Below are 23,471 nucleotides of genomic sequence, written 5' to 3' on the forward strand. Positions count from 1 at the left end.
TGAAATTATATAAATGAACTCTCTTTATTAACGTTTGTGTTAATCATATACATCAAAAAGGATGAAGTTTTAATAAATCTATACAGTGCTAAGCTCTACAAAGAAATGCCGTACCCTTATAATTTCAAATAAATAAACTTGTTGTTAATACAATAAATATAAAAGACATTAATAAGAGCCCTCTATAATGCAGGCTACAGGATGTCAAACTTCTGATGGGAAGTACTGAAAAGGGTCTGTATAGAATCAATATAGAATTATGATTACTGGAGCAGAACTGCCCCGAACCGTTGTCTTCTGAGTAGCATATCTATAAGATACATAACAGAGGAGGGTCTAACACAGTGGAAAGTCGAGATGCTATAAGTCAAGTCTGACAATTCACCAGGGCCTCCACATGTCCATCATCCCCAGATGTGGGCTGTGGAACAGTGGGCTGCCTGGCAGGTGCAGGGGCTTTTCCTGGGGATTTACAATATAGCAAGGGGGCCCGTCCCCCTGGATTTGTCTCCCAGTCTGGGGGTCACCTCCGAGGGGTGTGCCGTGGAGCCCAGTCCCTTGGCTGGGTGCACGGGGGGTGTCATGCCTGGGGATAGGGGGGAGGGGACGCTCATCTGTGGACCTTGGCAGAGACTTGAGCAAATGGTTGAGGAGGCGTGAACCAAGTGTTTTGTCCATCCACTCACAGGTCAGCAGCATGTTATGGACCTCGTGCATGCACTGGATGTAACCCGTGCTGTACTTCTGCTGTGCTTCCAGGCCTACCGTTGAGTCTGCGGGGGGGGGGGGACATGAGGTCATCTGTTTTGTAGCACCCACTGTTGGTGGGGACATCACCTGCATTCAACAGTTGGTTTTCTTAGTAAGGAAGTGGTGCCCAACCATTTGCCATGGAGAACCATTACGCCAGTTTTCTCTCCAGCTCAACACTACACCAGCGGGTTTCATGAATCAGTTCTCCCCTGTCTTGTTGAATGTGTTAATTGGCGAAATCAGCTGGAGTAGTGTTGAGTCGGAAAGAAAACCTGCACACACCCCCCCCCCCCACACACACACACACACAGGTGGCACATGATTGGGCACCACTATAGCAAGGGAATAGATCTTGCCTTCAAAATGCTAAAACACATTGTTTTGAAAATCTTTGATTATTGCAGGGAAATATTTCGCTATAGCCTATAGGCATGCATGCCGTGTTTCATGCTGATTCATCAAGTTCACAAAGTTAAAACACATTCACCCCTAAGAGTTCAGTCTCGTTTGGCAATAAGGAGCTCAGCTAGAGAAACTGGGGTAAATAAAGGTAGCAACTCTCTTGTCACAGTCCCTCTTCTGTCACATTTCTTATAAATTGAGAATTCACATCCGTGGCGATGCCTTCCAACGTGTTGATACTGCCCTCTTCTGTCGAACCGCGGTAGAGGCTGCTGGCAGAGCATTATAGCATGTGTGAACGCACGTGTCCGATGAACGCACCAGACGATACACAACGAGACGTTTCACTCACCATTGAATTTATGACTCTGGATGTTTTGCAGATGTTTCACTGTCATCTCTAGAATATCGGCTTTCTCAAGTTTGGATTGCTGTGGACAGACGAGCAAGAACAGTAAGGCAAAGCGAGTAAAAAGTTATTAAAATCTCAGCTTGTTGACGTATGGACACGGTTGTAGCCTATAGAGGAGCCGGGCAAACCACTTACGTCAAGTCTGAACGCTCCGATCACAGCTTCTTTCAGTTGATCCAAGCAATTGTTTATCCTCTCCCTTCTTTTTCTCTCAATGAGAGGCTTCCTCAGCTGTAAAAACAAACATAAACACATGGTTAGCGAGGAAAACGTGTACCAAATACCCCCCCCCCCAAAAAAGAAGAACGCTGTTGTGCTTTGGGCTATACAAATAAAATTGACTTGACTTTTATATTTTATAATCCCAGTGGGGGGGAAAAGAAAAATACCTTTCTCTCTTCTTTAGAGCTTGTGTGATTCCCCACGTTGTGCGCCGTAGACGAAGCGGTCATATTTGTTGTGGAGAGCGTGTAGTCGTATCTTGCGTGTCTGTGTCAGACTGCGTCTCTCTTAAGGCCCTCGGCGCAGCGCAGCTCCCCTATTTATAGGGCGCCATTTGCATGTGAATGGCTGAACTCTTTGGCAGCGGCATTTTCCCACACACGGGGTCGCTCCCGCAGCGGCCCGCTCCCATCAGTCAAGACTGACAGGTCACTGGCTCTATTCAATTGCCGACATACCCGAAACACACACACACACACACACACACACACACACACACACACACACACACACACACACACACACACACACACACACAAGCGACAGATGTCCAGCCTGAAACCATGCACCCCCCCCAAAAAAACCCTTTCCTTTCCTCTTACTTTCGCTTGCTTCTCTCATAATCACGTGACGCAAGGCGCGCAAATCCCCTCCGGATTGTCATTCCCAGGGAAGAACAAGAGTGTGCAATTACCGGGCTTTTACCCCGGAGAGTACACCCCGCCCCCCGCCGCCCCCCCTCCGCCTATTCTTTTCAATGAACAGGGGCAACATTAGACTACCAGCAAAAAGGTGACACCCATGCTCTCAAAGATCACAGCAATAGACTAGCCTACATGCAAAGGCCATTTGAAAGCGCACCTGCCCATCCATGCCGATGGGAAACTGGTCCATAGGCTTGTTATCTCATTTACATCAATATATGGGCCCGCTGTCACTTGAATCTAAAGCAACAACGGACATGAAAGCCTGCCCTAGCTTTTATTGAGAGATAGCACACACACGTTAAAAACAAATGTTCCCCTATAACCGGCGAAACCGAATTCGGTTGACATTGGATTTGGAGATTTCCATAGACCCAACCCTAACTCCCCATCACAAACCTATTTTCAGCGAATGCAAAGAGGAAAGATGACAACTAGAGTGCGTTTTTGTTTCCTCAGTGGAATAACTCGTTGCAATCAATATAAGCTTGTACTTACATCGTATACTATTAATCGTATTCTACAATTCCACATTTCCCCATATGGAGGCGTGTCACAACTGGGATAATGATCTGTTTATGGGATGCCGATGGCTGGTGTACTTTTCTGTCCAGGCCTTCGAGAGCATCACCCCCCCCCCCCCCGTTTAAAGAAAAAATCTTGTTTGGTGCCTTATAGGCAGCTTTGATCGAGCTCGGCAATTGCAAATGTCAAACATCTGTTGTCAACTGTTGAGCACCAAGAGGTGCATGGAGTAAGTGAGCAGATGTCAGACTTGACCAGATGTCCCCCAAAGCAAAATGGGTCTGGGGGCTCCGGTCTGAGCCACGCGACTGCCAGGCGAATGCCGGACCGTGGGAAACGTTGCCGAACAAAGGCCGGTATTCAAGTGGACTAAATCACCATGAAGGCAGTAATAACCCCGGGAGAGTGGACAGTCCGGCCGGGGAGGAGGAGGAGGAGGAGGAGGAGGAGCAGGAGGCGGAGAGCTCTTGGCAGGTGCTGCGGAAAGGCTGTCCCAGTGTAACCATCACAATGCAGGGCGGGTTAGTTCGTGTGAGTCCACAAATTTAAGCGCCTGGTAAAACATTTACGAACAACAGACGCAAAGAGCTCGATGATAACGGAACAACATCAACAGCGCTGCACGCTTGCTGGTTAAGTGTGTGAGAGAGGGGCTGAACAAAAAAATTCAGGGTTGTCATTTCCACGGACGGCCGATTGAGTAACGGGGTTGAAAAGCATCACCATAGGTCGAAGAGATGAGACGTCTGAACAGGTGTTACCGAGTTCTGCATGCCCGCCGAGAACTGCACGCGCATCGCAGGAGCGCGCACAGCTAAAGGGAAAACTACTAGACATTGTAATGATTTTCAAGGAAAACCGATATAATGTTCTTTGTTGGGTTCATCAATGATGATAAATGATCTGAAGTCTATAGTTTTTGAACGTTTAGAGTCATCAATATTTTATTTGACTCGGAGTTGTAGTGGCATTTCCTTTATACGGTTGGTCTGAAATTTACAAGGTTTCCTTGATTAATCTCTCAATAGTTGATTCATAGATTTCCACTCAGTAATGGCACTTGAAATCAAAGTTTGATGGGAATCAAATGGTTTTATCAGCACATACTTTTTTTGATCGACTGTGACAGAGCGAATTTGTCACCCCACATTCATTTTTCCACATTTGAAAACTTAGTATAACTTGTCAGAAATCCCCCCCCCCTCCCATTTCCTCCCCAATTGTATCCGGCCAATTACCCCACTCTTCTGCTCCACCCCTCTGTCGATCCGGGGAGGGCTACCACATGGCTCCTCCGATACATGTGGAGTCGCCAGCCGCTTCTTTTCACCTGACAGTGAGTTTCGCCAGGGGGACGTAGCGCGTGGGAGGATCACGCTATTCCCTCCAGTCCCCCCCCCCGAACATGCCGACCAGAGGAGGCGCTAGTGCAGCGACACATACTCACATCAGGCTTCCCACCCGCAGACACGGCCAATTGTGTCTGTTGGGACGCCCGACCAAGCCGGAGGTAACACGGGGATTCGAACCGGCGATCCCTGTGTTGGTAGTCAACGGAATAGACCGCCCCCTGTCTGAAATTCTATGCTTAACATTAACAAAGAACACAAAAGGGTTCATCCTAAGAAATGTTGAGATTAATGAAGGAAACCATGCAAATTTCAGACCAATCGTATTAAGGGAATGGTACAACAAGGGAGTCTGATAAAACATTGTTAAACTTTCAAAAACTACAGAATTCAGTTCATTTATCATCACTGATGAACCTGACAAAGAAGATTATATTGTTTTTCCGTAAATTTCATCACAATGTATGGTAGTTTTCCCTTTAGATGTGCGCCTTCCCTCGAGGTGCGTGCAACTCCCGGCGGCAGGCGGGACTCGGCATAACACTTGCACCGTCCCTCAACGAAGGCAATATGGTCGCGTCCAATATTGTTGCAATATCATTAAGTGACCAGTAGGGGCGCCAGACCGCTCTGTAATGACAGCCACACTGCTAACCCCACCAGTCCCAGTCAGTGAGAGAACTAGGAAACAGTGGCCGCACAACTGCATTACAAACTAGGGGAGGCGACGAACAAGGAAAAAAACGAGTTTTTCGTCTAGCGGAGCACGTATTTTGTCTTCTTGCAGTCCAAACAGATCGGAGGAAAACCAGTGAAAAAGACAGTTCAGAAGGTAACGTCTCTGTATTTGTGCGAGCTAACGTTAAAACCTTACTTAGCTAAACTAGCTAGCAACACAACGGCAGCTTCTCGCTTCGCCAGCGTTAGCGACAAAGTTAGCCACCTATCTAACGTTACCTTTTCGGACGGCACCCACTCAGGAGGACCGTGTGTGCCCTAGCCCACCGCGTCCAGCTAAACCTGGCACGGCATGAGTTGATAGTGGCGGCCAACGTCTGTGGCTGTCTGTGTATGGAGCCGGGCTAGCTTGAGTGCTTACCTCTGCTGTAAGGCGGTAGTGGTGAACAAGCCTAACGTTATGTTAATTATCAAAATTTCCACACTGTTAGCTATTTTGGGTTAACGTTAAAACGGCTAGCGTTAGCTACTAGCAAGTGCTGTTGTTAAGGCCCGCCCAGGCCTCCCGTGTGTCGTCCTGACCACACAACTTGCAGGAGAGAACCAGCAGCAGTACTGTCTGCTGGGCACTGATTGAAATACGATAGGCCACGTTAGCCCGCAGGCACAGGTTTAGCTGACAGTATCTGCGTTGTCGTGTTCGCTTTGCTTGTACTCGAAGGTTAACTTCCTTTTAAATAGACACAGTTGATCTCGGTGAGCAAGTTAACCATTTTGTTTGCAACGCACAGTTTTTTATCACACGCCAGTCGTGAATAATAGACGGGCGGTGCTCACCGTCAACTTCGTGTTGGCCAACTTGTTATTGCCGCTGGATTGTGAATTTGAGTAGTAAGAGTGCAACTCATGCGGCCGGTCAATCTTGAAAATAGTTAGTCGTGGCTGTAAAGTACCCCATCTGTAACCAGCGTTTTGCTGCTACTGTATTCGGTTGTCTGACATAGCTCAGAAACCTCTACTGCTGTCTGGGAAATAGGAGGGTGGGATCCACGCAGGAGCTTTCCATTTAACGCTGTGCTTGTTCTCTCTCTGTGGTTCAGTTTAGGATCCTGTGGTTATTTCATCCCGCCATTGTTGTAAAGATGTCGCTTTATACAACCGGCCATCAAATGCTCGCAGGGATTTCCACCAAACACGTTCTGAACCTGTTTTATGTTGGTTTGTTGGAAATACCCGCGTCAGTGCTAACATCTGTCATTAAAACGCAGACCAGGCACTATTACAAAAAAAATAAAAAACTGCACGGTATCCCAGCATACTGATCAATAGCGTCAGCCCGTTGATTTTTAACCTGACATATGCGGTGACCTCCTATTTACGTCATTGATACGGAAGCGGGTCAGAAGTGAAGAGGTGGTTGCCTGCTCTGTACATTAACGAGCATTAGCCTGGGCAGAGGGCGGATTTGGCCACCTGGCGAAGTTGCAAGATGCGCTGAGATTAATAAAGAATGACGTAGGACTATGCAATCTGCTGCTTGGAGCAGGTTTCAAAGTAGAGAAGATGAGTAAACAACAGCCAGGTCTAACGTGACACGTCACATATGAATGATAAGAGAGTCACACCCAGTTTAACGCTAGTTGGTATATGTTCTTTGCTTCAGTTTAGTGCTCAAAATGTGGGTTTGCTGCCAACACATAAGGGGGATGAATCTGACCTCAGCAACGTTTTGGTCCAGAGGTCCAGGGATTCATGAGACTGGCTGGTGTCATGCTGTTAGGGCGGCACGGTGGCCCAGTGGTTAGCACTGTTGCCTCTCAGCAAGAAGGTCCTGGGTTCAAACCCCAGTCCCAGATCCTTTCTGTGTGGAGTTTGCATGTTCTCCCCGTGTCTGAGTTGGTTTCCTACCACCATCAAAAAGACATGCATGTTAAGGTTAATCCTCCTGTCTGTGCCCCTGACCAAGGCAATGGAAAGAAGAACTGGATTTTGTCCCCGGGTGCTGCAGTTGCCCTCTGCTCCTATACAATAGGATGGGTTAAACGCAGAGCACAAATTTCATTGTAACCAAACAACTGTACAATGACAAAAATCAAGTGGTTTTCTTTCTTCTTCTTTCTTTCCTTCTCACTCCCTTCCATATTCAGCCCAGTCTATATTCAATAGATACCTGTGGGAGACCACACTGTCGTGACATTGACACTGGTAGAAAGTATCCGGCCTACTGAAAATCCCTTCATTGACATGAGTTGTTAATCACCAGATTAGGAAAATGAGTTTTAATTTTGTCTCCATATATCTGGTCTGTCATCCCATTTCACCTACATCACGAGGAAGAAGAAAAATGAGGACGGAAAAAAAAGACATACAGGTTGCTGCGGAGGTGACAGCATTCCGAGTAGTGGTGATAGTGTTGATAGGATAGCTCCACCCAGGCCAGAGGCTCTCTCGGCCTAACACTTAACTGATCATGAAGGTTAAACATCTGGTTAGTTGATGTAAGGTGGGTGGGTGGGTTTGGGAATGTGACAGATAAGGGCTCCAGCAAAAGCCCCATCGACAGTGAGAAAGGGGGCAGTTGAACCTTGGGTGGGTTGCTGCAACATTGTCTACACTCTTGCTAAAGTCTGACACTTATGTGTCAGGCGATTGTCTGGAAGGGAGGAGAATCAAACCATGTGGTTGTTGACGGTTACAAGTTCATTGACAAAAATGTGTCACTGAGGGCTGTGTTTACATTAATCTATAAATGGTGAGACAGCGATGCAAAAGACTTGGGCCACAACATGGGTTTGGTTGGGCTTTGTCAATTGTTGACTGTTTTTGCAATTAAGAGCCATGTGTGTGCAGGTATTCATTCCAGCCAAAAACCCAGCCAGTTGATTTAATTAGTCACCTCTCTCCAGTTGAAGGTGTGCAAATTAGCAAAGTCTGTTCATGGCCCATTGGGTCAGAATGAGGACCTGCATATACACAGGCTCACTATTTCTCACCTCTGAAAACAAACATTGAAATGGTTAATCATTCACTGACAATCATCAGTAATATTTAGAGATTTGTATTGTTGATCAGTCAAGTGAGGAATTTTTGAACTATAAATGCTAAGAAAGTAGCTTTGTATCTAGGTATCTATTAAACTCACTAATGTCCTATTTGCACAGGACTAGTATTACCTGGGGACTTCTAGTAGTTTATAATAATTAGAGAGGTGGTCTGTGATTTTAATCCCATGCGAATCGGCTATATCTGTAATTTGTTAAGTAAAAATTCCAACGCAAATTACCTACCATATTTCAGCAAACCCAGAGATCATCTGCTAATATTAGTCCTGTGTGAAGCAGCATTTCAGTAATTTGGGGTTGTATTTTTTTTTTTAGCAAGGTTTTTTTTTCTCTCTGCTTTTTTTTCTACCTCTCTCACAGTGGAAAATTATGGAGGCTGCGGAGTAAATTATAAAATATGAAAGTTTTGACAGCATTTTGGGTACAAATTCAGGAGGCTCATCTTGCTACACAGCATGGAGACCCATTTGCAAGAAGAGCATACTCAAATCCATCAGAAGAGCAAAATCTCTGCAATGAAAGTGAGGGGCCGATGCGCGCTGGGCTGAGTCGGGATCCCAGCGCCTTGAACGCCGGGTGCACCACCGGCCCGTCTCATCTCGTCTCATTCGCACTTTCGGGGAGGTGGCACAAGTGAGCACATGTGATAGGACCCGAAAGTTGGTGAACTATGCCTGGGCAGGGCGAAGCCAGTGGAAGATTTCAGAAGCAGATGTTAGGCAGAGCTTTGACATTTTCAATCATATGCGGGGGATAATGTCAGTAAATTTGAGTAAAATACAGATTTAGCTTATCCAGTGTGAATGCACTGCACGAAACAAAAACATGGAGGGGGGGGGTAAATTTCTAAATCACATGAGGTCCCCAAGTAATACTAGTCTCACATTTCTTTCAAGAATTTCTGCAATGCATTTGTTTTATGCTGAGGTATATATTGTTGTTGTTGGGTTGTGTTTTTGCCCGCCGTTGTCGAGACTTGTCTGATATCTGTGCTATCTCACCACTGGTATGACTTCTCGTGAGTGAGTCATTGCCCGTACGTATGTCATTACCTGCCCTTTTCTGTAATCTGCCCTGTCGTAATTGAAACTGGGTAAATCATAGCCTGCGTATTCACTTGAATTTATAGCCAAATTAATCACTGAAAAAAGACTTTTTAAGGTCTCTAGTGCTTATAGGCCACCAGTTAGACTAGTTGTTGTTTCAGTCAATAAAATATTGCCAGATTACCCTTTTGGCTTCCACTTTTTTTTAGCTCCCAAAGCTTTGCACATTCAAAATACTAGTTATAAGTTTTGTTTGAGGATCGCTAATTTTTCTCATCCTTTGGGGACCCTTATCCTCTTGTTATTGTTTTTATCATCATTTTCCACAGGTGGACAGTGCGCTGTCTGGTAGCTCGTGGTAACTCCACAATGCCTTTCCCCTTTGGCAAGTCCCACAAGTCACCGGCGGACATCGTCAAGAACCTGAAGGACAGCATGACGGTCCTGGAGAAACATGACATCTCGGATAAAAAAGCAGAAAAGGTCGGGGGAGGTTCTCGTAAACTTAGTCCTTCTCACTGACGCTTCAGAACAATACGCATCTTGCATGTCTATGAAATAATCTTTATCACACTTCTTCCTAGGGTAAGAAAAACAGAATATCTTGTGTTCGCACAGTTAGACCTTTTGTGTCTTCTGCTGATTTATCAATATTGGGGCATAAAGTGTGAAGGACATAAAGGTGTTTTGTGCATGTATTGGGTTTTAAGGTTCACAAAATGGTGTCCTTGTACTTGTATGTATACCTGTGTCCATCTAGGCCACGGAGGAGGTGTCAAAAAGTCTAGTGGCCATGAAGGAGATCTTGTATGGCACCAATGAGAAGGAGCCCCAGACAGAGGCAGTGGCACAGCTGGCCCAAGAGCTCTACAACAGTGGGCTGCTTAGTACTCTGATAGCTGACTTGCAGCTCATTGACTTTGAGGTGAGGCAAAATTTGTGGTAAATGAGAACTGGAGTGGCAGACAGTGTGAGAGTTGAGATGTGATACAACATAATGTTTATCTGGGGCTGGCAGAGAGCAGGATGACATCATCACACGGTGAGACAAGATGCATATTGGTGGAAATGACCCCATATGGGAGGGAGCCCAGTGAGTTCGCAACAAATCGTTCATCTTGCCATGTGGCCATATTCATGTTTGTTCCCACAATATGTTAGGCTCATGCTGTGTGCTTGCTGCTGCTGTGGAATTGTTTGAGTCACCTGATCACAAGATGAGTCGTTGTTGTGTGATCTTTCTTTTCCTCTTTAAGCCAATGTCATCATCCTGGCTGTTGATAAAAGGAAAAAGCTCAGATGTTTTTTCTTATAGGAAGCCCCCCCTGGAAATGTTTCTGTGTGTAGCATGATGTTTAACCTGCTTGGTATAAGAAATTTGGCCAACTTTAAGAAATTTCCATACACCCCATTTTGGTTTGCATGAAGACTAAGGCTAGGACACATTTACTTGGGCAGATTCTCCCATCTTGGTAGTATTGTGTCGATCCATATAATTATCTTAAGAAGAATTCTGTCTTTCCTCCCACTGCTGTTGAAATTCTAAATTTTCAAACAGGTTTTGCACCAGTAGCATATAAATTGTGCAGTTATTCCCCTTTGGTACAAATTGGCTAAGTTGAGACAGAATTGTCACTTTGAAAAAGGGACATAGGCTATTAAACTATATGTATTATGCTTGCCATTGCTTTCTCAGCCTTGCAAATTACAGGTGGAACTTAAACTAGTGATTTATCAACTTTTTAATGTATCCTGTATGTTGCCACCAGGGTAAAAAGGATGTGGCTCAGATCTTCAACAATATCCTCAGGCGTCAGATTGGTACTCGAACGCCCACAGTGGAGTACCTCTGCACCCAACAGAATATCCTCTTCATGCTTCTAAAGGGGTGAGGAAATACACTTATACAAACGCTCATTCCCAAATATAATTTAGATTATTTGTGTCTGAGACATATTCTCCTTTTAATCCTGACTTCACTTTGTATGTAAAAGTTTATGTCCACAAGCTATCATGCATCAGTATTATGTGATTGAAAACAAGCAAGTGTAACAAGACTGTTACGATTCCATATTAACTGCTGGTTCAACTGGTTCCACATTAAGAAAAAGTTTTTTTTGTTTTTTTTTGATTGAATTTTTATACAAAGGCCAAAAAAATGCTCATCAAATATTTACCCCTCTATTTATCTAACCACAGACAAAGTCACATTTATATTTAGGCAGATTACAATGGCACATTGTAATGCGCATGCATTCACACCTACTATTAATCATATTAATCAACACATAAATTCATCATCACAGTCAAATTTTTAAAAGAATCAAGTTTTTTCCTCTAAAGCCGTTTGAGAAAAGATTTCAGGTTGCTACTGAGGACCACAACTAGATTTGACCTGGCTGTAGTCTAATTTTTGCTGCCACTTTATGTCTGTGTGTGGATGGGTTGGATAAAATCTATTGAAACAATAAGTTCATCCCTTGTGCTTATGTTCTGTCCAGGTATGAGTCTCCAGAAATTGCCCTAAACTGTGGTATTATGCTGAGGGAGTGCATCAGACATGATCCACTAGCCAAGATCACACTGTGGTCGGAGCAGTTCTACGACTTCTTCAGATACGTGGAAATGTCCACGTTTGACATTGCCTCAGATGCATTCGCCACTTTTAAAGTGAGTAGGCCAGTGGCTTTGCCTCACAAAATTCATGATAGCTTGATCCCACTTATAATACGAAGCCTTTTGTTTCACTCAGTGCTCTAAAACATATTCTGATTTTGGGGCTAGATAGATGAACCTGTCGACAGTTACTAGTTGTGGAGCTAATTTCTGGCAGGTAACTGCAGCTGTGCTATGCTTTTCAAGAAAACTTTGAAGTTGTGAATAAAAGCTCAAATATTACTCAGATTTTTTTACATTCATCTGAGGTTGAAAAGTTGGTGTGTCGGTAAGGATATTATGTGATACAGAGCGATGGAAACTGTTTATGTAAAACTCCATAGGCAAGCAATACTTGTTGATCTTTCCATTTTTCTCTCGAATTTTTTTTAAAACATTTTCTTCTGCACAGAGATTTCTCGATCATTTAAAATGGAATTATTGAAATGTAACTGAAGAAAATTTTCAACTTTTTTCCAGAGTTTGACTTAAAAACACAGTTGTGAAAATAAAGCAATTAACACTCTTGTCAATGTTGCTACTTTACATATGAGAAAAAAACATGCATTAAAAATTCACATTTTCTACAAAATGTTATTTTGGTAGAAAACATCAACTGTCTTATTTCTGAGTGAAACAGTAAGTGAGGAATCTGTGCTATTACCAGGCACTTAAGGCGTAAATTTTCATCCTCACTCTGTCTCTCCAAGATGAGGGGAGAGTCACTGTAACTGTTGTTCCTGTACTACTGTACAAAAATCAACTTTTGCTCATGGCACAAGAGTTTCAAGTCATGTTATTTATATGCCCCCCGCTGAGAATTTTAATTGCTATTCCTTGCCAGTTATGGGGTTTCTGCAACACAAATGTCACCAAGCATAGGCAAAAATAAAAACCTAGGTGGCATAAAAGGGGGTGGGACAAGGAGAAATCAGCCATTAAATTTGCTTAACATTTTGATTAAATCATGGGTTATTTTTATTGGTGTAATTTAACTTAAAGGTAGTAGTTTCCAAACAACTTAAACTTTGCTAAGTGATTTCTTGTGACTATTGTCTTGCAGCAAATTGAGGCATTGATTGCTCATTTTCTCATGAGAGTAAAGTCGTTTTTTATTATTATTATTTAGCTCTGTTGCAACATAATTAGTTAATGTCTTGCTATAAAAAGAATGAGCTGTTTCTTCTAAACCTACTTACCATTTTTATTATGTCTTACTGTTTTGGAGGTGTTCTAACCACGTTCCTATCAGTAACAAGCGAACCAGTGAAAAAAGCATAATTAGGGGAAAAAAAGTCATGTAAATACCAGGTTAAGTGGAGGCTGCTCTAATACTCACAGCCAATAACTTTCGATCAATATTTGGTATCTACAAGATGCCAAAAAAGGTGAAGCAATGGCATAACCACTTAACTGTGTTAACTCATTGTTTGTTTTCTTTTTCCAGGACTTACTCACAAGACACAAGTTACAGAGTGCAGAGTTTCTGGAGCAGCATTACGACAGGGTATGTCCTTTATTGGGGCGGAATTGAAACCTGATGAGCTGGCATGAGCAAGTGACTAGTTACTGTTCCACCATTGCCAGAAGAAGAAATAATGGATATCGGCCATTAACTTTTACTATTGTGTTAGTGAGTCATCCTTTTTGGTCTGGAGCGTCAACATCACGTGTAGGCAAACAAAGTGTTTTGGGATCAGACTGATGATTTGATAATTTGCAAAAGTGGGAAACAATAAGTCAGTTCTTACTTCAGTTGGGAGGAACTTTAATTTTGGAGTGAAATGTTCCTTTGTGTATCACCAATAACTTGTGAATTAGTGCAGTGATAGCTTCGATATTTTGCATCATTGCAATTGAGGACTGTTCTCCAATACTATCAAACCAGACATTTGAGAACATCATTTGCAGTGTGAAAAACAAAGAGGCAGCCAGTCTGTGTAGAGAGATTACTCATTATCTTGTCACTGTGTTCTTAAATGAGACAAAAATGCATTGAAAACCACTGACTGACAGATTTACAAGACTCCCTGTGCCAAAAGATCCACTCCTTCCACCCACCTCTCTTTCCATCTCTCACTCTAGTTTTTCAGTGAATATGAGAAGTTACTCCACTCAGAGAACTACGTGACCAAAAGACAGTCTCTCAAGGTGAGATCCAAGCATCGAGCCATCGTAAAACTGGTCTCAAGTAGTGATACGCCTCTTTTTAGAGAGCCATTTATAGATTGGGGTGGGGGAGTAGGTTTTCTGAAGAGTATTGGGTATCGCCTTGGTCTTACTGTATAGAGCGCCATCTTGTGGACGGGAAAATATATGCTTAAATAGTGCCTCCTTAAAGGTATGTAATTCATCTGCTTAAATTTAGTTGAGCAGCAACAAAAATAACACATCCAAGGGAATTGTTTAAATATGCTCGGTAAATTATTGCTTTCTTCTGTTAAAAAAAATATCACCCATTTATTTCCATGTTTTAAAGAGTTAAATAATTTGACAGCCCAGACAAATCTGTTATGTCATGGTCTCAATACAAACACAACAGTGGGTCCCATGTGGGATTGTATGCTTCCACAGCCAATTAAATTTAAATCTATCCACACTAAGAAATGAAATGGAAGTTTATGCTAAGGCATATATTCGATAGTGTGTGAATTCAGACCATAAAATTGGATGGGGATATCTATATCTATTATATATACACTACCGTTCAAAAGTTTGGGATCACCCAAACAATTTTGTGTTTTCCATGAAAAGTCACACGTATTCACCACCATATGTTGTGAAATGAATAGAAAATAGAGTCAAGACATTGACAAGGTTAGAAATAATGATTTGTATTTGAAATAAGATTTTTTTTACATCAAACTTTGCTTTCGTCAAAGAATCCTCCATTTGCAGCAATTACAGCATTGCAGACCTTTGGCATTCTAGCTGTTAATTTGTTGAGGTAATCTGGAGAAATTGCACCCCACGCTTCCAGAAGCAGCTCCCACAAGTTGGATTGGTTGGATGGGCACTTCTTGCGTACCATACGGTCAAGCTGCTCCCACAACAGCTCAATGGGGTTCAGATCTGGTGACTGCGCTGGCCACTCCATTACCGATAGAATACCAGCTGCCTGCTTCTGCTCTAAATAGTTCTTGCACAATTTGGAGGTGTGTTTAGGGTCATTGTCCTGTTGTAGGATGAAATTGGCTCCAATCAAGCGCTGTCCACTGGGTATGGCATGGCGTTGCAAAATGGAGTGATAGCCTTCCTTATTCAGAATCCCTTTTACCCTGTACAAATCTCCCACCTTACCAGCACCAAAGCAACCCCAGACCATCACATTACCTCCACCATGCTTAACAGATGGCGTCAGGCATTCTTCCAGCATCTTTTCATTTGTTCTGCGTCTCACAAACGTTCTTCTTTGTGATCCAAACACCTCAAACTTGGATTCATCCGTCCACAACACTTTTTTCCAGTCTTCCTCTGTCCAATGTCTGTGTTCTTTTGCCCATCTTAATCTTTTTCTTTTATTGGTCAGTCTCAGATATGGCTTTTTCTTTGCCACTCTGCCCTGAAGCCCAGAATCCCGCAGCCGCCTCTTCACTGTAGATGTTGACACTGGTGTTTTGCGGGTACTATTTAATGAAGATGCCAGTTGGGGACCTGTGATGCGTCTGTTTCTCAAACTAGAGACTCTAATGTACTTATCTTCTTGCTCAGTTGTGCAACGCAGCCTCCCACTTCTTTTTCTACTCTGGTTAGAGCCTGTTTGTGCTGTCCTCTGAAGGGAGTAGTACATACCGGTGTAGGAAATCTTCAATTTCTTAGCAATTTCTCGCATGGAATAGCCTTCATTTCTAAGAACAAGAATAGACTGTCGAGTTTCAGATGAAAGTTCTCTTTTTCTGGCCATTTTGAGCGTTTAATTGACCCCACAGATGTGGTGCTCCAGAAACTCAATCTGCTCAAAGGAAGGTCAGTTTTGTAGCTTCTGTAACGAGCTAAACTGTTTTCGGATGTGTGAACATGATTGCACAAGGGTTTTCTAATCATCAATTAGCCTTCTGAGCCAATGAGCAAACACATTGTACCATTAGAACACTGGAGTGATAGTTGCTTGAAATGGGCCTCTATACACCTATGTAGATATTGCACCAAAAACCAGACATTTGCAGCTAGAATAGTCATTTACCACATTAGCAATGTATAGAGTGTATTTCTTTAAAGTTAAGACTAGTTTAAAGTTATCTTCATTGAACAGTACAGTGCTTTTCCTTCAAAAATATGGACATTTCAATGTGATCCCAAACTTTTGAACGGTAGTGTATATATATATATGTGTGTGTGTGTTTCCATCTCTTCCTGTCCTCTGCATCTCCCTCAGTCATGCCAACCACCTGCATGTCTTCCCTCACCACATCCATAAACCTCCACTTTGGTGTTCTTCTTTTCCTCTTGCCTGGCAGCTCCATCTTCAGCATCCTTCTCCACCATATACCCACCATCTCTCCTCTGCACATGTTCAAACCATCTCAATCTCACCTCTCTTGCTTTATCTCCAAACCGTCCACCCTGAGCTGTCCTTCTAATATACTCATTCCTAATCCTGTCCTTCTTCGTCACTCCCAATGAAAATCTTAGCATCTTCAACTCTGCCACCTCCAGCTCTGCCTCCTGTCTTTTCGTCAGTGCCACCGTCTCCAAAACCATACAACATAGCTGGTTTCACTTCCATCTTGTAAACCTTCCCTTTCACTCTTGCTGGTACCCTTCTGTCGCAGATCACTCCTGACACTCTTCTCGACTCACTCTCCACCCTGCCTGCACTCTCATCTTCAGCTGTCTTCCACAATACCCTTTACTTTGAACAGTTGACCCCAAGTATTTAAACTCATCCACCTTCGCCACCTCTACTCCTTGCATCCAAGTATTTAAACTCATCCACCTTTGCCACCTCTACTCCTTGCATCCTCACCATTCCACTGTCCTCCCTTTTGTTCACGCATATGTATTCCTTCTTGCTCCAACTGACTTTCATTCAATCAATCAATCAATCAATCAAATTGCATTTTATAGTGCTTTTCTAGCTGCAATAGCCACTCAAAACGCTTCATTCCTCTTCTCTCCAGTGCATACCTCCACCTCTCGAGGCTCTCCTCAGCGTGCTCCCTACTCACACTACAGATCACAATGTCATCCGCAAACATCATAGACCACTCCTGCCTGATCTCGTCCATCAACCTGTCTATATCCATTGCAAACAAGAAAGGGCTCAGAGCCGATTCTTGATGTAATCCCACCTCCACCTTGAATCCATTCGTCATTCCTACCACACACCTCACCACTGTCACATTGCCCTCATACATATCCTGCACCACTCTTACATACTTCTCTGCCACCCCCGACTTCCTCATACAATACCACACCACCTCTCTTGGCACCCTGTCATATGCATTCTCTAAATCCACAAAGACATAATCTCTCCTCACTAATGAGCTGTTGATGACAGCTGACTCTGGGCTCTTAACCATACTTGTCCTTCTTGATCTGAGTGCAGCCTTTGATACCATCTCACATAACATCCTCCTAGAAAGATTAGCTTCCATTGGAATAACTGGCACCCCCCCTGACTGGTTTAGATCATATCTCTCTGGCCACACTCAGTTTGTCCAACTTAAAAATGTGAGATCACAGTCCTTTGCTGTTACTACCGGTGTTCCCCAGAGCTCTGTATTGGGGACCCCTCGTATTTGTTATTTACCTACTACCTCTTGACCACATTTTCAGGAAATTTGGCATTCAATTTCACTGCTACACGGATGGCACCCAGTGTTATCTATCCACCAAGCCTACTGCCACTCTTCTACCCACTTCCCTTTCTGACTGCTTACTAGAAATTAAATCCTGGTTTTCATACCACTTCCTCAAACTTAATAGTGATAAAACTGAGGTCCTCCTAGTAGGCACTAAATCTACTTTGGCCAAACGTGATAGTTTTTCTCTGGCTATTGACAATTCTATAGTTCCTCCATTGCCTCAGGTTAAGAGTCTGGATGTCATTCTGGACGGCACATTATCTTTTGAAGCTCACATCAACAATGTTACTCGGTCTGCATACTTCCACCTACGCAACATTAATCGTCTTCGCTCGTCACTTACACCTAACACCACAGCCATACCCACTCACACCCTGGTTACATCCCGTATGGACTACTGTAATTCTATCCTCTTTGGTCTTCCCCTCAAGTGTCTTCATAAACTTCAATGGGTCCAGAAATTAGTTGCCCGTATCATTACCAGAACTCCTTCCATAGATTATATCACTCCTGTTCTTCAGCAACTCCATTAGCTCCCTATTAAATACCGTATTGACTTCAAGATCCTACTCCTCACCTTTAAGGCCCTTAATAACCTAGCTCCTTCGTATCTTTCCGAACTCCTTCATATTCACATGCCCTCCCACACTCTCAGATCCTCTTCTACTCTCCAACTCACTACACCGTCGGCCCGCTTGACTACCATGGGGACTAGAGCCTTCAGTCATTCTGGCCCCCACCTATGAAACTCTCTCCTACAAGGAATTCGTAACATTGACTCTTTCAACCTTCAAATCCCATCTCAAAATGTATCTTTTCAAACTGGCATATTCAGTTGGATCCGCACTTCACTGAGTTTTGTGCAGATGATGATTTTATACTTATCTGTTGTATTAACTTTTTATTGTCTACCCTGCTTTGTTTTGATTTTATGCTGTCTGATACAGTGCTGCTTGTTTTTTTTTTTTTTTTTTTACTGTGTTCTGTCAGGTGTCCTTGAGTGCGCTGAAAGGTGCCCCACAAATAAAACGTATTATCATTATTATTATTATCCTTCCCAGCTTGCTGCCTCTGTCTAACCAATCGGTACAAGTCCTTTTCTCCTTCATTAGTGTCCAACCTCTCATACAACTCACCATACCCCTTTTCCTTTGCCTTCGCCACCTCTCTTCACCTTACATTGCATCTTCTTGTACTCCTATGTACTTTCTTCATCTCTCTGACTATCCCACTTTTTCATCACCAACCTCTTCCTCCGTATACTTTCCTGTACTTCCTCATTCCACCACAAAGTCTCCTTGTCTTCCTTCCTCTGTCCAGATGATACACAAAGTACCTTCCTAGCTGCCTCCCTCGCTATTTCTGCTGTAGTTGCCCAGCCATCTGGTAACTCTTCACCACCACCCAGTGCCTGTCTTAACTCCTCCCTGAAGTCCTTATAACAGTTTTCCTTCTTCAACTTCCACCATTTGATCCTTGGCTCTGCCTTCACTCTCTTCTTGATCTCCAAAGCCATCCTACAGACCACCATCCAATGCTGCCTAGCTACATTCTCCCCTTTCACCACCTTGCAGTCTCCAATCCCTTTCAGATTGCACTTGCTGCATTAGATATAGTCCAGGCTCAGCGTTTTCGGTTTTTACCGATTTTCACCGAAAAATACCCAGATTTTTTAAAAGGAGCAGATCTCACCTGGATTTTATGTTTCCACGGATCCAAAAGTTGTTCCTGTTCATGTCAGGTTATGTAACAGTGTCCTCTTGTGGCGAAATATCGCATGCTGTGGATGGCTTTGAAAAATAAAAACTGAAAACAATGAGCCTTGGATATAGTCCACCTGTGTGCATCTTCCTCCACTCTGCAGTCTCCAATCCCTTTCAGATTGCACCTCCGTCATAAGATATAGTCCACTTGTGTGCATCTTCCTCCACTTTTATTTCACCCTGTTCCTTCCTCTTCTTGAAATACATATTCACCACAGCCATTTCCATCCTTTTCACAAAATCCACCACCATCGGTCCTTCCACATTCCTCTCCTTGACACCATACCTACCCATCACTTCCTCATCACCTCCGTTCCCTTCACTAACATGGCCATTGAAGTTTCCTCCAATCACCACTCTCTTCCTTAGGAGCACTCGCCCCTGCTTCATCTAACTCACTCCAGAATTATTTTTTTCTCTTCCATCTCACACCCAACTTGTGAGGCATATGCACTGATGACATTTTTTATCACACCTTCGATTTCCAGTTTCACACTCATCACTCTGTCCGACACTCTCTTCACCTCCGATACACTCTTGACATACTCTTCCTTCAGGATTACCCCTGATGGTGGAAGAATTTGAACGCATCCCCGATGATCCTGACCTTACTCTACTTCCACCTGGTCTCTTGTATACACAGAATATCTACCTTCCTTCTCTCCATCATATCTGCCAGCTTCCTTCCTTTAGCAGTCATAGTGCCAACTTTCAAATTTCCGACTCTCACCTCCACACTCCTACCCTTCATCCTCCCACTGCCTCTAGGCATGCCTTCCCCCCTCCTTTTCCTTCACCCAACAGTAACATAGTTTTCACCGGCACCCTGCTGACCAACAGTACTGTTAGTGGTTGTTGGTAACCCGAGCTTCAACCAATCCAGTATGGAAACCTAATTTATGATCCTCATATTTGATTTGGTAAAGGTTTTATGGCCGGATGCCCTTCCTGACACAACCCTACCTATTTATCCAAGCTTGGGACTGGCACTAAGAATGCACTGGCTTGTACATCCCCAGTGGCTGAGTTATTTATGTATAGTTATTAATATATCTAATTTTCCTGAAATTGTATCTATCTATCTATCTATCTATCTATCTATCTATCTATCTATCTATCTATCTAGTATCTGTCTGTCTGTCTATCTATCTATATATTTTCTTTTTTTCCCCCCAAGAAATGCAATACTTTGCTTTGCATATCTATACAATGCCTGTGGATTTGACTTTTATTAAGGTGTTTGTTTAAGTAGATAAGCTTACATATTGTACCTTTTTAAAAACTACCAGATGTAGAATGGGTTTTTCTTTTTGCCTGTGGTTTGACATTGACTTCTACTATCATCTTAGTCTTGATAGTAGTACCTCAGGGCTATGAAGTCAAGGTGGCAACTTGTCAGTCTCATCTGAAATGAATTATTCCTTTTAATCACAAAAGAGAAGTGGAATTATTAATTAATGCCTTTTCTTGCTTTCATGATTTAGCTATTGGGGGAGCTACTTCTCGACCGGCACAATTTCACCATCATGACAAAATATATCAGCAAGCCAGAGAATCTCAAACTAATGATGAACCTTCTACGGGACAAGAGTCGCAACATCCAGTTCGAGGCTTTCCATGTTTTCAAGGTAAAGAATTGCAGCGCAATTTTAAGTTTCAGCCAACAGAGGCGATAAGTACTGAGCCCAAAGCACAACATCAGCATTCTCACAAGTTGACGTGCTTGTCCTCATCACCCACCCTCAGGTGTTTGTGGCTAACCCCAACAAGACGCAGCCCATCCTGGACATTCTGTTGAAGAACCAGACCAAACTCATAGAGTTCCTCAGCAAGTTCCAAAACGACAGGACAGAAGATGAACAGTTCAACGACGAAAAGACGTACCTGGTCAAGCAGATCAGGGACCTGAAGAGGCCTGCCCCCCAGGAGGCCTGAGGGAGGATGGGAAAGGGCTGGGAGGGGGGAGGAGCCACCAGGACCACATCTTGACTACATCCAAATAATGTCTGCTTAATGGATCCATCAGCAGCTGCTGTTATGGCTTCTGAATTAAAATTGAATCAACAAACGCACCCATATCAACTCATCAGGAAGTCGGCAGCTCCTCTGCTCCTCAGTGGACATTTTGAAAAGAAAATGTTTTTTCATTTGAAAGAAATAAGAGAAAATAGACGCTGCTGCTTTCTTGCACATTGAGACATGTAAGGTATACCATTATGAAACAACAGTCAAACATTGAATTTCAAACATAAAAGTACAGAGAACTGATAGAAACACCGTTGCACGCACACACATGCACACGCGCATGCGCACGCACGCACGCACACACACGCACACACACACACACAAAGGACAAACGTACACATACACGAACATAGAAAAACGTGCATATAGATATACAGTCCTTCAAGAATATCAACTAAAACCTTGTGATGGGAAAGGTACTAGCAATTCGAATGTTGGTGTGTTGCATGCCTTGAAGTGTGACAGTTCTACAGCTGTTAATGGCTCTGGCTTGGAGACAGCCTGCCTATGCCTGGCTGTCACATTCAGTGCCACAGACTTGGAAACGCACATGCATCGCAGAAACGGCTACAATTTTAATCTATGCCTTCATCCAATAAAGTGACAGTGATTAATATATATATATATATATATATATATATATATATACACACGTTTTTTGTTTTTTTTGGGTGGCAAGCTGTCAGGCAACATGGCAAAGAATCATTTACCTCCGGTGTGTTTTGTGATGACACAGCACTTAAAACACCAAGAGAGGAGGATGGGAGGCTAGGTATGAATTTGGTACAGCCTGAGAGTTAGTTCTCACTAATTGTTTTCTGGGACAGGGTGAATATGTACATATGCCTTTTTTTTTCTCTTTCTTTTTTTTTTTTTTGCTTTGTAGAGTTTGTTTAACCTTTACATATCTATATATAATTACCTTAAACATCAGGTTTTTGGTTAATTGTAATCAAATTACTTTTTAAATCATAAATGAAACATCCAAAATCTACTTTTTTTTTGCATTTCATTTTATTTGCTAAAATGATTTGCTGGTGGATTTCTTTGTAAATAACTAAGGGCCAGCTCATGTTTAGCTAACCTTTAGTACATTAATAATTTTGTACAGCAGAGGAATGTCATGATGTTGGCTCTGGATCTGTCAATCCTCTTTACGCTCTATCTGCATTTGAGTATTTCTCACAGACTGCTAAAAAAACTTGCAAATGGTCGATGGAAGGAAAGAGTGAGCTGTGCTGAAGGCGGTGGTGGGTGTGTGTCAGGAGGGCCCTAACAATAACTAACATTAAGCTTATGTGTTAGGGCACACTCTGGGGTGCCTTGCAACCCACATCACTTACCTGGAGTTGACTGTGGGAATTCTGTGTCCTGTATACTTCACCATCTCAAGTTTTATCCTGATTCTCATCACTGTGCTTGTGGCCTGGGAGAGTTGTGTGGCCCCATAGTGAAGTATGTGTCATGGGTAAACATGTTGCGATGTTGGAGCTTTGGCACGTCATTCTGTCTTTTGCTCCTTTTCCTTCCACTGTGAGCCTCGCTCTCCAGAGGTTCATAATTCCAGTACAATTAAGAGGGTAAAGCATTGTGGGTAGCAGAGTACTTTGAGCATGTTGGATTGGCTACATGAGATTGATCAAAATTGACTTTTTCCAATAGAACCTGAACAAAAATAGAAAGTACAGTGAAAGAAAGGTACATGTAACGATGAGAAAAGTGGCCCACATTTGTTGTGTAGGAAATGTTCTCCCATCCAATAAGCCAAACTATGAGCTATCTCAAACAAACAGTACTATTCAAATAGCCTATTACTCCTCGATGCACATTGAACTTGCATGTTCATCCATTGGCTGTGCATGATGCTGTACTAAAGCTGTTGTACTGGAATTTTTTTTTCCGAATATTTAACAACATGAAGATGTTAAATTGATCTAGCTAAATGCTTTGTGCTGACTTTGACTTCATTTCCAGCAGAGAGTGTGGGTGTTTTCAGAAGTGTCAAAAGGCATGGGCCCTAAAAATGAAACAACTGAAAAAAATAAAGAAAAAAAACAAAACATTTGGA

At 43.0% G+C, this 23,471-nt stretch overlaps 2 protein-coding genes across 2 annotated transcripts; one reads left to right on the forward strand and one right to left on the reverse strand.

Annotated features, from left to right (window-relative positions):
* On the reverse strand, positions 1 to 2,059 carry her8.2 (hairy-related 8.2). The gene is made up of 4 exons (XM_056284067.1): positions 1,957 to 2,059; positions 1,703 to 1,798; positions 1,508 to 1,586; positions 1 to 773 (listed from the first exon to the last, which is right to left on the reverse strand). Exons 1-4 carry the CDS (start codon positions 2,017 to 2,019, stop codon positions 382 to 384), a joined length of 630 nt encoding a protein of 209 aa, XP_056140042.1. The 5' UTR covers positions 2,020 to 2,059; the 3' UTR covers positions 1 to 381.
* Positions 2,060 to 5,049: 2,990 nt separating this feature from the next.
* cab39 (calcium binding protein 39) lies at positions 5,050 to 23,471 on the forward strand. The gene is made up of 9 exons (XM_056283276.1): positions 5,050 to 5,199; positions 9,483 to 9,636; positions 9,914 to 10,078; positions 10,923 to 11,041; positions 11,655 to 11,823; positions 13,256 to 13,315; positions 13,894 to 13,959; positions 20,863 to 21,006; positions 21,125 to 23,471. Exons 2-9 carry the CDS (start codon positions 9,523 to 9,525, stop codon positions 21,311 to 21,313), a joined length of 1,026 nt encoding a protein of 341 aa, XP_056139251.1. The 5' UTR covers positions 5,050 to 5,199; positions 9,483 to 9,522; the 3' UTR covers positions 21,314 to 23,471.

This window comes from Lampris incognitus, chromosome 7 (assembly GCF_029633865.1).
Source record: "Lampris incognitus isolate fLamInc1 chromosome 7, fLamInc1.hap2, whole genome shotgun sequence".
NCBI classification, from domain to species: domain Eukaryota; kingdom Metazoa; phylum Chordata; class Actinopteri; order Lampriformes; family Lampridae; genus Lampris; species Lampris incognitus.